The following is a 13,518-nucleotide window of genomic DNA, read 5'->3' on the forward strand; positions in this document are numbered from 1 at the left end:
TAACGTTGCTTCCAGGGTCAGTTTGGAACTTGGAGGTGAGTGTTGCAACTGTGGATAGATGATTTCTACGCGTTAGGCGCTTCATCACTCGTCGGTTCCGTTCTGTGACCTTGTGTGGCCTACCTCTTGGTAGCTAAGCTGTTGTTGCTCCTAGACGTTTTCACTTCACAATAACAGCACTTACAGTTGATCGAGGCGGCTCTAACAAAGCAGAAATTTGACGAATTGACTTGTTTGAAAGGTGGCGTCCTATGACAGTGCCACGTTGAAAGTCACTGAGCTCTTCAGTACGATCCATTCTACTGTCAGTATTTGTCTATGGAAATTGCATGGCTGTATGCTTGAGTTTATGCACCTGTTATTATTGAGTATGACTCGAATAGCCAAACCCACTAATTAGAAGGGGTGTCCACATATTTTGGCCATGTAGTGTATGTGGTCATAGTGATTCTTATGTTTGAGTTAGTAGACTAAAGGGAAGGCAGTTAGTTAACAGCACCAACCTCAACTCTTATACCCTTCTATGACCGAATAAAACTTTTGAACAAACATACACACAAAAAAGGTTCGGTGGAGAAATTGTTGATACACAGAAATAAATGCACATTAATCTATAGCGGTGGACAAAGCAAAGATGGCCTTTTGCGTAACATTGCGCTAACCAATTAAACAATTTAAAACATGATACACAGCTGCTGATTACTGTTTATACCATACTTTATAAATACTTTAACTTCAAAATTTTCTGATGTCGTTTTGTACCAAAACAATTTTCAGAGTTAGAAAACAAACTAGGCCTTGGTGCAACCTGACCTTCTTCTAGGTAGTGATTAGGTGACAACACGTTTGAGACGTTTGTTTTTCTCTACATTTGGCTCCTTTTTCACACTTTTCACGAAAGTGAAACATTTGTAATTCTAAGACATTGTTTACATATACACGACACAGTATTGTGCAAAAGTATTCGGACAAGATAATATTTTGTCATTATTTCTATTTTATGAGACTCATTCTTCTATACCATTAGAGAATGTAAATTTCATCACTGTGGTAATGCTTCACTGATCCCTGTTGACAACCGAATGAGCCAAGGTGAGAATACTTATTATTCTTTGCAATTCGCATTAAGCTGTGCCGAGGATATGTCCGAAGGGTTCTGCTTGAATGAACAAACTGATCAAATTTAGGGTCTGAAATAAGTGTCATGATACTCCTGCAGTGGCTTAACTATATAGAAAGAAACTAGCAAGGAACTGACATATGGCACACATATATGCTAGAACAAATCGATCTAATAGCATTCCACAAATGAACCTTGACAAAAACAGTGTTTAACACTCTAAATTCAGTTTTGTTGTCATGCCACAGCCTGAAAAGCGTAGAAAATTGTCATTAGAGCAGAGAATTCACATAGAAGCTTTACTTGATGCTGATTGGACTCTTCGACAAGTTGCTTTCCAAACACTGTCACGTACACCCTAGTTTGTGATACACAGAGATGTAGATTTGAAAATGTAAAAGGTAGAGGCAAAATACCTAAACTTAATGATACTAATGTTAAGTACTTTCGTTTGTGAAACAGAAGGAAAACTGCCACTGATCTCAAGCATGAGATCAACAACCATGTACCAAATGGCAAAAAAGTGTCCAGATATACAGTATCAAACAGACTCAATGAGAATAGAATATTTGGTCTTGTAGCAGTTAAAAAGTCTTTAATTCAACCTCCATATATTGATAAGAGATTGAAAGTTGCTAAAACATACAAAGAGTCGACTGTTGACGACTATAAATGGGTGATATGGACTAATGAGGTCAAGCTATAGATATATTATTCACAATGTAGGTTACACGTCCGGCGGAAGAAAGGTGAAAGATACCATAGTGCATAGCACCTACCATCAAATACTTGGGAGGCAGGATGATGGCTTAGGAATGTTTTTCTGTTGAGGCGACATGAGATATTTGCAAAATAGATAGAATAATGGACCAGCGCAAGTATCATCAGATATTGATCTGTCATGGTAAGGGATCCTTCTACCTAGTAGTTAATGACTCCAAACATTCACTAACCCATGAAAAAATTATTAGCTAAAAAAGAAGCTGCTGGAGTGATTAATATGATGCAATAGTCTCCACAGAACTCTCAACCCAATTGAGCAGATCTAGGGTTTGATAGATCAACAAATTTGGCAAATCAAAAGTTACTTCCAAATAAACTGTATGAGTGTCTATTAGAAATATTTGGAATAAAATTGCAGAGGGCACTTTGATTAGATATATTGCAACAGTACCTGAAAGACTATATGCGGTTATTTAAAACAAAAGGGGGACACACAAAATATTAAAAAGTTTGCTGAGCTCAAACATTTTCGTTGAGTTTCTGTTGTACTAAATATGAATATTAATAAACTCTTGATGGTTCACCTTTGATTAACTTCCGTTATTCTTTAAAAGTAGCCTGAAATGTAACTGTTGACTTTGTCCTAACGCTTTTAAACAGTACTGTGGAACAACAGAGAAGACTACTGGAAATATTATACGTCCTACACCTGTTAATGACACATGTTTTTACCATATTCAAGTGCTCTGATCATGTTGTCTTTTGATAAAATGTGGTGAACGTTAGGAATGCAATGAGCGTGGACCAGGTTTTGGAAATGTAACGCTTATTTGGAGGAAACATAGTAATGTTTATTTGGTTTGGTTTGAATTTTGCGCAAAGCTACACAAGGGCTATCTGCACTAGCCGTCCCTAATTTAGCAGTTTAAGACTAGAGGGAAGACAGCTAGTCATCACCACCTACCACCAACTCTTGGGCTACTCTTTTACCAACGAATAGTTGGATTGACTGTCACATTATAACGCCCCCACGGCTGAAAGAACGAGCATGTTTGGTGTGACGGTGATATGAACCCTCGACCCTCAGATTATGAGTCGAACACCTTAACCCACCTGGCCATGCCGGGCCTAGTAATGTTTATTCTTCATTTCAAACGAGAACAGTTATTGCGATCGTTATGTTTACTAAACAAATAAACCCAATGGGAATGATGTATCTCACTTTGTTACCGTACGTTGATGTAAATAGTAAACATGTTACACATGCTCAAACTCTTTCTACGTCAGCCAGGTTGTGTAGCATCAGTACACCTGTTTTCTATCATACCTGCCGCTTGGATCGCTGCAATCAGTTTGACAACACTTTTCAAGGTGAGTGCACCGTCTCACTGATACAAGGTATTTGGTTACCTTAGCGAACCATATGTTAAAATCCTACGTACCTGTAGCTGGAAGGGGTGACTAAAGAAAAAATGTTACTTTCTTAATACTGAAAATACCACATAATTTAATGATATGATACAGTGAAATAAGGAAAATATCGAACTCACTGTGTTTAAAAACTTGATATCTATATCTGAAGTAGATTACCCAACTTAGTTTCATGTTTCTGTCTTCTTACATGTTAGTAAAATTTAATTTGCATGACACCACATTAATGCCTTATGTTTATTTGCTAATTTAAGCAAAGAGGTCACATAATTTTGGGGAAGATGGTCCTGTTACACCCTTGCTACGGGCCTGGTAAGCAAACCGGAATAATTTCCTAGAATATATGAAATGAATCCTTTAAAAATGTTATTAATGACACGTTAGGTACTGCATGTTAATCATTTATAATTTATACATTATCTGTTCATGTTTTACTGAAATATGTTTGCACGTTATTAATATTTTTTTATTCATTGGTGCACAATAAACTTGACAGAACGCCTTCATGAAGCAGCATGTATGTTCTAAGGATTGCTGTATCGACAGTTGTTTCATGGTGAGAAACCCAAACGTAGGAATTTACATGGTTTCAGTTGTACAAGTCTCTAACAATTGGTAACCAACCATTCGTATTTTCTCTGCAATTTCCAGATGATTATCAAGTTTTAAAATAAGAGCTTGGAACTTATTTGTTGTAGGTTGCATGGAGACACTCATTCATTTATTAAGGCTTGTCATCATTTCCCTTCACACCAAACATGCTCGCCCTTTCAGCCGTATGGGCATTATATTGTGACGGTCAATCCCATTATTCTTTGGTAAAAGAGTAGCCCAAGAGTTGGCGGTGAATGACGATGGCTAGCTGCCTTCCCTCTGGTCTTAAACTGCTAAATTAAGGACGGTTAGCGCAGATAGCCCTCGTGTAGCTTTGCGCGAAATTCAAAACAAACCAAACCAAGCCTTGTCTTCATTCATGTGTTGCATGTTTCTCTCCGTGTGGGAATATATATATTTCTTTTTCAATTTGTTGTAAATTTATATAGTTCTTTAAAATCATAAGATAATTTTGTACAGCTCTTTTAAGGCCTACATTCATGCATTCTGAGTCACAGATTCAAAAACGAATGACTGATTAGTGCCTGCGCTAAGAAATCTTTGAAACGAAAATTACGTTTCATTATAATAAATCCTTCCGGCTCCTCTCATGTACTGAAAAGTGTCCGAACACTTCTTTTACAACATTCTCTCTAATATTCTTGAGTCACTCCTGAAACTACAAAGAAATGAAAATAATGCCTAACAAACAGGCTGTGGAAACGTTTCCCACTTTCTTTTAGCGTGGGAAGCTTTGTGTGTAATAAGAACAGTACAGTTTGTAAGTGTTCTGGTGTAATTTATTTTCCCATAGAACAATGTGAAATTTACGCATTTACGACGTTACAATATAGAGTTTGATTGAACACAGTAGATAATTTGTTTGTTTTGAATTTTACGCAAAGCTACACGAGGCCTATCTGCTTTAATCGTCCCTAATTTAACAGTGTAAGGCTAAAGAGAAAGCAGCTAGTCATCAACACCCACCGCCAACTCTTGGGCTACTCTTTTGCCAAAGAATAGTGGAATTGACCATCACATTTATAACGCCTCCATGGCTGAAAAGACGAGCATGTTTGATGTGACGAGGATTCGAACCCGCGATTCTCGGATTTTGAGTAAAATGCCTTAACCTCCTGGCCATGACGGGTCCAGTGTATAGTTCGATGTGGTTTTGCAGTAACAAACAACACATAAAACGATGTAATTAAAATTCGTATTTTCGAAATAAATATTTTCATGTAACAAAAACGTTACTCTGAAAAAACAAAACTTTAAATAAGAATGCAGTAGCTCAGCAGTATGTCTGCGAACTTACAACGCTAAAAATCGGGTTTCAATACCCGTGGTGGGCAGAGCACAGATAACCAATTGTGTAGCTTTGTGCTTAATTCAAAACAACAACTTTTTATTATATTTTGTTCAGCCTTTCACGATTAAAATAATAGCTAATTTGTTACTGAAAACGTTAGTTATTGAAAAGTTATCAATATTACATAACACTGGGTATTAAAATTTTAATTCAAATAAAGTACAGAACATGTGTCATGTTATTTATATACAGCTATAAACTTCAGAGAAATACGTCACTTTATGTGTCTTACAAGAGTCAAATGGGTAAACGTATAATATTAAAGAAGGGAACTTGAAATTCTTTTAGGTAAGATTACTGTAAATTAACCTATGTTTGTTTGGTTTTTGTTGTTAATCAGTTGATATTGGCGTTTTTAAAGAAAAACACTTACATAATTCATATTGCCTTATTTACTTCACGAAAAATATACTTTACAAAGTTTTTACCATGAAGAGGATTGTGTAATAATTATTTTAATATATTTATATTTCTTTTAAAACTAAATTATTTTATCTGTTGAAAATAACAATTTCCCTTTAACCTTTAAAACGTAATCAAACACAAGATAAACATGTGGAAATAGAGTTGAGTTTTAGACTCAATGCTGTGTCTTAGACTCGCTATTTCTAAAAATAAGTTCTAAAACTGTCTTAGTCTACATATAAGAGATAAATTTAAACCAGCGGTTGGGAAGCTTCTATATTAAGTTTGAACCGCGTTCAACGATCTCAGAAAAGTGTGTCTCACCTCATTTATGGTTTTACTTACAATAAAAAAATATCTGATTTAATCTTTAGTAGCTCTTATTACAGATAACGTTAACATTAAATATTGTAAGCCAGTTCTGTTAACTTTTTCATTTACTAATTTTACTGTTCTATACAGTAAATTAAAATCTTTCAATTGCTACGCTGCAAAAGAAGTAAAATGGAAATAAAAACGCTGAAGAGTTCTTTACAAATGGTAGTAATCAACTTTTTTATGGTACCATTGGTGACGTCAATGACTCGTGAAATTAAGAAGCAAAAAACAAAAAATCATACAACATGTAATTGTACGACAGATGCTCTAATACCTTTTGTATGTGTTTTACTTTTCTTCAGACGTTTGGTTCTTAACACTAAACGTAATAAACTGAGCTGAGATAACGACCAAACTGCGGACACTATTGTTGTTACCTCTGATTGGCGTTGTTATTACAAACAGCAAAAACATACTTCCTATCAGAATTACTTACAAAGTGATTACTCAGAACCATGTTTACAACAAAGGAACAAAGCTACCGATTCGTCGTTTCAGTAACATTTTTTTTGTGATTCGATTTTCTCTGATTTTTGTTAGTTTGTAGCCCGAGAACTTCTTTTGAGTTCTGGAAGATGTTAGCTTTGTTGACATAATACTAGAGAGCTATTGAGTTTTGAAACTTATTTTTCATGGAATAGAGTATGAAATTTACTAATAAATAATTGCACTTTTTTCTGTAATTATTAACACTTTGACTCTGTGTATCTGTATCTGCGTGAAGTCTATTGTAAGATTTATTTAATCGAATACAGTGGTGTGTTGCCACAGATGCAAACTGTAGCGCCTCAGGTGACGTATTTAAGAACTACATATATTTGGTTTACCGGAATCTCGACTATTCAACAATACAATGTCCCCATGAGTAGACTTTTCGGTATCTGAAAACACTAAAATTTTTTTAAAAGAAAAATAATAACACAGTGATATTGATAAATTAAAGACTTAGAAGTAATAGGTATAATATAAATAGTATATTTTAAGAACGTTATTGTTCACTTAATGCAATTAATGAAGTAATTTCCTTAGCATTACACTGCTAAATACAAACTTAGAACGAAGGTACCCTCAAACCGAAAGTGATCAAAATTAAGGATTAATTAATAAATGAATCTGTTTGAAACAATGACAGTTATATGACATACTGAGTATCGAGTATGAAAACCCCTAACGTTGGTACAGCCTTTGCATCTGCTAGATATATTTTTAACCAGTAGGTTGACAAAATTTTAGGTTAATACTCCTCAATCGGTGCGACCTTAAGGTGTCTAATATAGCATTAAAGTTAGGAGACTCCAAAGGTATTCTGTGTTCTGCTGATCAATTGACATGATCTCCTGTTCAAGGTAATCTGACAAACTTTTCATATTATGACAAGAATTATCCCACATCAAGGTAAAATTTGACTTATCCCATCCGTTGATTGTTGGAGAAGTTCATATAATTCTACATCAATATATTGTAGAGCAGTCTTATCGAAGCCAATTATGGTATATATGTCTGTTATTAATGACGCTTTTCCACACCACAAACGAATCCTCACCAATACAACCATACAGAATGATTTTTCACTGCTATTATTGGAAGAAGCATAAAACCTTAACCTGTAAATGGCGTAAAGTGAAGTCATTTGTCACAGATAAATTTTTGTCACTCGTGTCGTATTTGTGTGGTTAATAGTGGGAACTAGAGTAGTTTGATTGACAAAAGTATTAAAATGATTTTTGTAAAAATGTCAAACAAGTTAAAAGTGATTGTATATAAAAAACAAAACTTTCAAATGTAGGATTTAACTAAGTAAGAAGTCAAGAGGAAAAAAGTATTTTTATTGTTTCTTTCAAAACTGTTTTACAAGAAATTTTAAGAACTTTACAAACAAAAAATGACCATACTGATACTATATAAATTTTTGTTTTTTTACACAACAGTAAGTCCATGTTTTTAAAAAACCTCGCACAACGTTTCATCCAATTCATTTGGAAACGTTAAAGGCTGATGGGTGTTTTGGGAACGTCTACGCAGGTCTTTTAGACATTAAACTATAATCATAAAGTATGTTTCCAAGTTTTAGTGACCATTACTCTAACTGTTGTCCTGAGGTCTGTCGATATTGAATATTTGTGACTTTTATCTTTTCCAAATATCAATCAAAACGTGACCTCCTGTGACAACTTGTACACTACTTTCTACTACAAACAAGGAATAACACAATGAGCTGCTTCTTGCCTCTGTACTTGTACAATTTTGAACAATTCTTGAGAATTTTCATGTTCTTGAAAACCTCCACGCGTTACCCACAGATGGCAATTTTGCGAATTATACAAAAAAGAAAAATATTTTAAATCCAAGCAATTTTACACGAGGTGCTTCTGGGTTAGCCAACCTTAATTTGAAGGTGATAGACCAAAGGGAAGGCAGCTAGTCAACAATATTTACCTCCAGTTCTTAGGATACATTTTTATCAACGAGTTGTGCGATTGACTGTTACATTATAAAGATTTGTTTGTTTTAAATTTCTCGCAAAGTTATACAAGGGCTATCTGCGCTAGCCGTCCCTAATTTAGCAGTATAAGACTAGAGGGAAGGCAGCTATTTATTAGCATCCACCGCCAACTCTTGGGCTACTTTTTTATCAACAAATAGTTGAATTGATTGTCACATTATAATGCCACCACGGCTGAAAGGGGAGCATGTTTGGTGTGACGAGGATTCGAACCCGCGACCCTCAAATTACGAGTCGAGTGCCTTAACCACCTGACTATGCCGAGCTGGCATTATAAAGGCCTAGGACAGATGGGGGTGAGCATGTTAGGTAATGGGAAAATAAACCTGCGACCCTTACAGTGCGAGTCGCATTTCTTAACTACTCAGCTTTGCCAAGTGGCCCGGCATGGCCAAGCGTGTTAAGGCGTGCGACTCGTAATCTGAGGGTCGCGGGTTCGCATCCCGGTCGCGCCAAACATGCTCGCCCTTTCAGCCGTGGGGGCGTTATAATGTAACGGTCAATCCCACTATTCGTTGGTAAAAGAGTAGCCCAAGAGTTGGCGGTGGGTGGTGATGACTAGCTACCTTCCCTCTGGTCTTACACTGCAAATTAGGGACGGCTAGCACAGATAGCCCTCGAGTAGCTTTGTGCGAAATTCCAAAACAAACAAAACAAACTTTGCCAAGCTACGAATAAAATAATAGCTAGACCACAAAATTGTTAATGTGATAAAAAAACGATACGTGATACATTCAAATTATTATATCATGTATTACTATAATTTTGTATACAGTTTGTAGTTAAATGTTTGCACATTAGATATTTGATGTAGTATTATATATATATATATCAGTTTTGACTTGTTAGAAGAAGAAAAGAAGGCTGCGCTTCGTAAAATATTTTGAACAAATAAGTATTTCATTATTTCGTGTACTGATACATATACTTTGCTTGTTTTAGGCACGGAGTGATTGAAAAAAAGGCATACTGTTGTAAAAAAACTCTTGAAAATATTTTTTGCTTCTATGTCACTCCTCGAAGTGACACCTAAAGGTGTGAGGCACCAAGAAGTTGTGCAACTCAGTTTTGTTTTTGTGTTTTTAAATCTCTTCAATTTCTCTGTGCTGTGAAGAAAATAATTCAGAGGAGCAAAATATTTTAGCCGAGTTTAACAAGAATTTCGACAACAGGTAATGAAGTCACTCATAATCTAGGTTTACAAACAACTAATGAAAATCTTATTAAGTTTAGTTAACTAAAATAAAATTCGCAAAGAGAGAAGAACGTAATTCTCTTCAAGTCGTGGTTATTCAACGAATTTAGTGATGCTGTGATTATTCAGTGTATTCAAGGCTATAAACAATTGAAAGTTGATTTAATTAATTAAATGATTTTCAGTGACATAGTTAAAAAGTGCAACGGTTTATCTTGATTTGTAGGTTATTTCGGAGTTTTACAGTTTGAATCATAGTTAGGCCTTGTTTGCCACGACGACATTTTGTGGTTACCAACGTGTTTACAGCTGTGAAAGACCGATAACTTACACAATTGCACACTTTTAGGAATGTAAGGGCTTCAGAAGTTTGGGAACTACTGGACTAGAGGAAAGACAGCTAGTCAGTATCATCTACCTCCATCTCTTCGGCTATTTTTTACCAACGAATACTACAATTAATCGTAACATTATAACACTCCCCCCTCGAATGAAAGGGAGAGCATGCTTGGTAGGACGGTAATTCGAACTCGTAGGGTGTGAGTCGAGAGCCCTTACCCCCAAGTCATGCCAGGCCGGAATGTTTAAAATCTTATAAGTCTAGATTTCAGGATTCGATTCCTGTAGTTGGTACAACACAAACATTGTGAAACGTTATGCTTAATTAACAGCAAACAAGCATTTACCAGCTGGTAACATAGAGAGAGGTGCTGAGGGGTTATTTATTATTATTATTTTGAGATATTGGACTAAACTTACAGTTACAAAATTGATTCCATATCTTAACAATTGTTCTTGAACAGACAACACCTCAAGGCAGAATTAATATTCTCTTTACTGTGCATTTAAAACTTAGAGCTACGATTAAAAACAGTATATAATATTAAGAGATAAATTGTATTAATAAAAGTTTTTGAATCCGTGCACTATTCATCGAAATAAATTTTAGACTATTTTTTTTTGTTTTTGCGTTGTAAATGATCCTGTAAAAAGCTCAGTGACGATTAGTGTGATCAAAATACAATAGTATTAAGTGCCTTTTAGTGAAAAGTCTAAAATTACATAGAGCTCTGTTCAAGTTTTACTTGAAAAGAAAAACAACAAGCTTGTTGGATGAATGTGGTTTGACTGGACTGTCTCGTGCTTAAGTGCAGCAAGAAATCAGTGTAGTTTTTGACAACGTTGTTCACTCTCTTTTCTGTTGGAAGTCGCAAGAGAATACATTTGGAAATCTCCGTGAAGACTTTCACTTGATACTGACCCCTGTGGAAAGATAAGAGTAAAAACATATGCACTCACGTTGCAACTCCTACTGTTAAGTTGGTTGTGTATTTGCTTATGAATATTTTGATTATTACTTTTCACAATAAAAACTTTTTTTATATCAATATCTAATAATTCTTTGAATAAAATGTTCGAAATTAATATAAAAAACAAAACGGAAATAGTGTCCTTGATGAAACATTAAGAACCATTTGTCAATAGCGTACGTATTTTTGTTTATAGTAATATACTAAAAATATGAGTTTTAAAATGTGGAAATTACACGATTTATTTGACAGAAGAGTGCACGAAAAAAAAAAGTAAATTCCTAAGCCTGATTTTTGCAAATTTTGTGTTTTGTTTTCTCAGCTGAAATGAAATTTTAGCATCACATAGTTAGCATTGGTTTGCTTTAAGTGTCTTAAGTGCTTATAACTTAACTTTTATGATATGATTAAGAAATTGCTTTTTTGAAAGCCCAACTGTGATAATTTTTTATAAGAAAGAACTAATAGTATGTTTTACGTTTTTCTTCACGATCTTCAATCATATAAAGTATTGAAAGTCCTCAGCTCTGTCGGTATAGCAGTCCAATAACGTTTTAGTTCTGCTCTTTATCCACTTTACTGGAGAATGCTATTTTCTCTCCACTTCAGCAGAAGATAATAAAACTTAACCATTTAACCACGTGGCATCAGGATACTCCAGCTTAAATTTTCATCTCTTCATCTGATGATGCTAAAACTTCACAGAAGAATTAACGTATTCAGACATTAGTTTCGTTGGTAAGGAAGAATACTGGCTAAGATTAGATACCAGTAACAGTTCTGTTTATCTAAACGTACAATATACACACTGCTTTTGTTTGAAACACTTCATGGCAGCCTTTACCAAAAATGTTGGTTTTTTTTTTTTCAGATATCAGGAGTGTCTGTGTAAATCTGTTGCTATCGAAGTTTCTAAACAGATATTTCACTATTATTAAATCTGGGCGTACCTACTCATTAAGGTTCTGGACTGTGAACCCGAAGTCCATGGTTTGCATCTCGTTGCTACAAAGTCCTCTTTAAGGTTGTGGATGCTTCACAAATATAACGGCCATATTCTACTCTTCGATTTATGTAGTGCAAGAACTGGTGAAGGGTGTTGTTTACTAGTTGTCGTCTTTATACTGTATAAGTTCAAACTTGGAAACGACTTGCGCAGACAGACCTTGGGTAGTTTTCCGCAAGTGTCTGAAACAAACAAAGAACTCTGAATATTCTGGTTTTTAACAACATCAATTAGAAGTTTGTTTTGTTAACATTACTATTAGAAATATGTATATATATATATATTCTTAATATCACTAGTACAAATATCTATATCGTTAATATCACTATAATAAGTTTATGTTTAGAAAAGCACTTGAAAATGCAGACGTTTTATAGATATTTATTGAAGATGCTATATCTTACGAATATCGTTTGAACATGATTTTATTGTACATACCACTTTAAAAAGAATGTATTGTGAGCATCCTTTGAAAATGTTTATGTTATGAGTGTTCACTGTCTAGTTGTATATGGTGGTTATGGATATATATGGTGAATATTAATTAACTATATATATGTTTATTGTGAATATTAATTAAATATGCGTATATTCCGAGTATGAAATGAATATGTGTATATGTTGGTATCATTTGAACATGTTTATATTGAGAAATACGAGTAATAAAACGTATTTTTTTTAAATATAAAAAAATAATTCCTCTGCCTTGTTTGATATTTACCTACGCAGATTTAGTCATAAAATAATATTATATCCGGAGTATTTCTAAACAACGGATGAAATAGTTTGATCATAAAACGAGGAAGTATAATATTAAATTTTAAGCGATATATTTTCTTTCCATTATGACTTTTCTTGGTAGGACTCATCAGAAATGAATGCTTCAAGAATGATTGTTGTCACCTTTCTTGTGCTAATAACAGCGACATCTCGCGGCGCATCCTACAGTGATATTAAAGAAAACGAAATCAAAAGAGATCGTATTCAGCATGAGCCGTAAGTACGAATCGTTACGTAACATCACTTTTTTATTATGGTCTACTTTTGAGCGACGCTTTTTTAATGATCCATATGGTTACTGCTTTATACTGTGGTATTGATTAATACTTTTACAAAAGTTAGAAATTTACAGTTTTATTTTACAAACTCAGGAAAACTTTGAAAAACAAAAACTTACTGTGACGAGGTGGATTTAACGTTATTATTTCTAAAAAAGGAAGTTTTCCCCACAACATAGAAGCTGCCGGAAGTAGTTTTTATTTAATTATTTTACCAATTATCGACACAAAATTATTTGTTGTGTAGATTTATTAAGTCTTCCCTGTGGGTAAACGATTTTTTTTTTTGGCTTTATACTGATAAAATATTGGATTTTGATATCTACGATTGGTAGAGCATGGATAATTAATTTACTTTTTTGTTTTGTGTTTAATAAGAAACAAACAAAATAAAATTGTGTCACATTATGTTGTACACATGGT

The 13,518-nt window shown here is 34.3% G+C and overlaps 1 protein-coding gene across 5 annotated transcripts in view; it reads left to right on the forward strand.

Annotated features, from left to right (window-relative positions):
- The window catches only part of LOC143256809 (CD109 antigen-like), a 144,343-nt gene that overhangs the window by 63,422 nt on the left and 67,403 nt on the right, over nt 1-13,518 (forward strand). For all 5 annotated transcript variants that reach the window (XR_013031502.1, XM_076514522.1, XM_076514520.1 and 2 more), the window contains one exon: nt 12,900-13,033. Coding sequence is in view for 4 of the 5 variants with exons in the window: in XM_076514520.1 (XP_076370635.1) it covers nt 12,900-13,033 (134 nt within the window). In the remaining variant the exon portion in view is untranslated. The remainder of the gene's footprint in view (nt 1-12,899; nt 13,034-13,518) is intronic.

The sequence above is a fragment of the Tachypleus tridentatus genome, chromosome 7 (genome assembly GCF_004210375.1).
Source record: "Tachypleus tridentatus isolate NWPU-2018 chromosome 7, ASM421037v1, whole genome shotgun sequence".
NCBI classification, from domain to species: domain Eukaryota; kingdom Metazoa; phylum Arthropoda; class Merostomata; order Xiphosura; family Limulidae; genus Tachypleus; species Tachypleus tridentatus.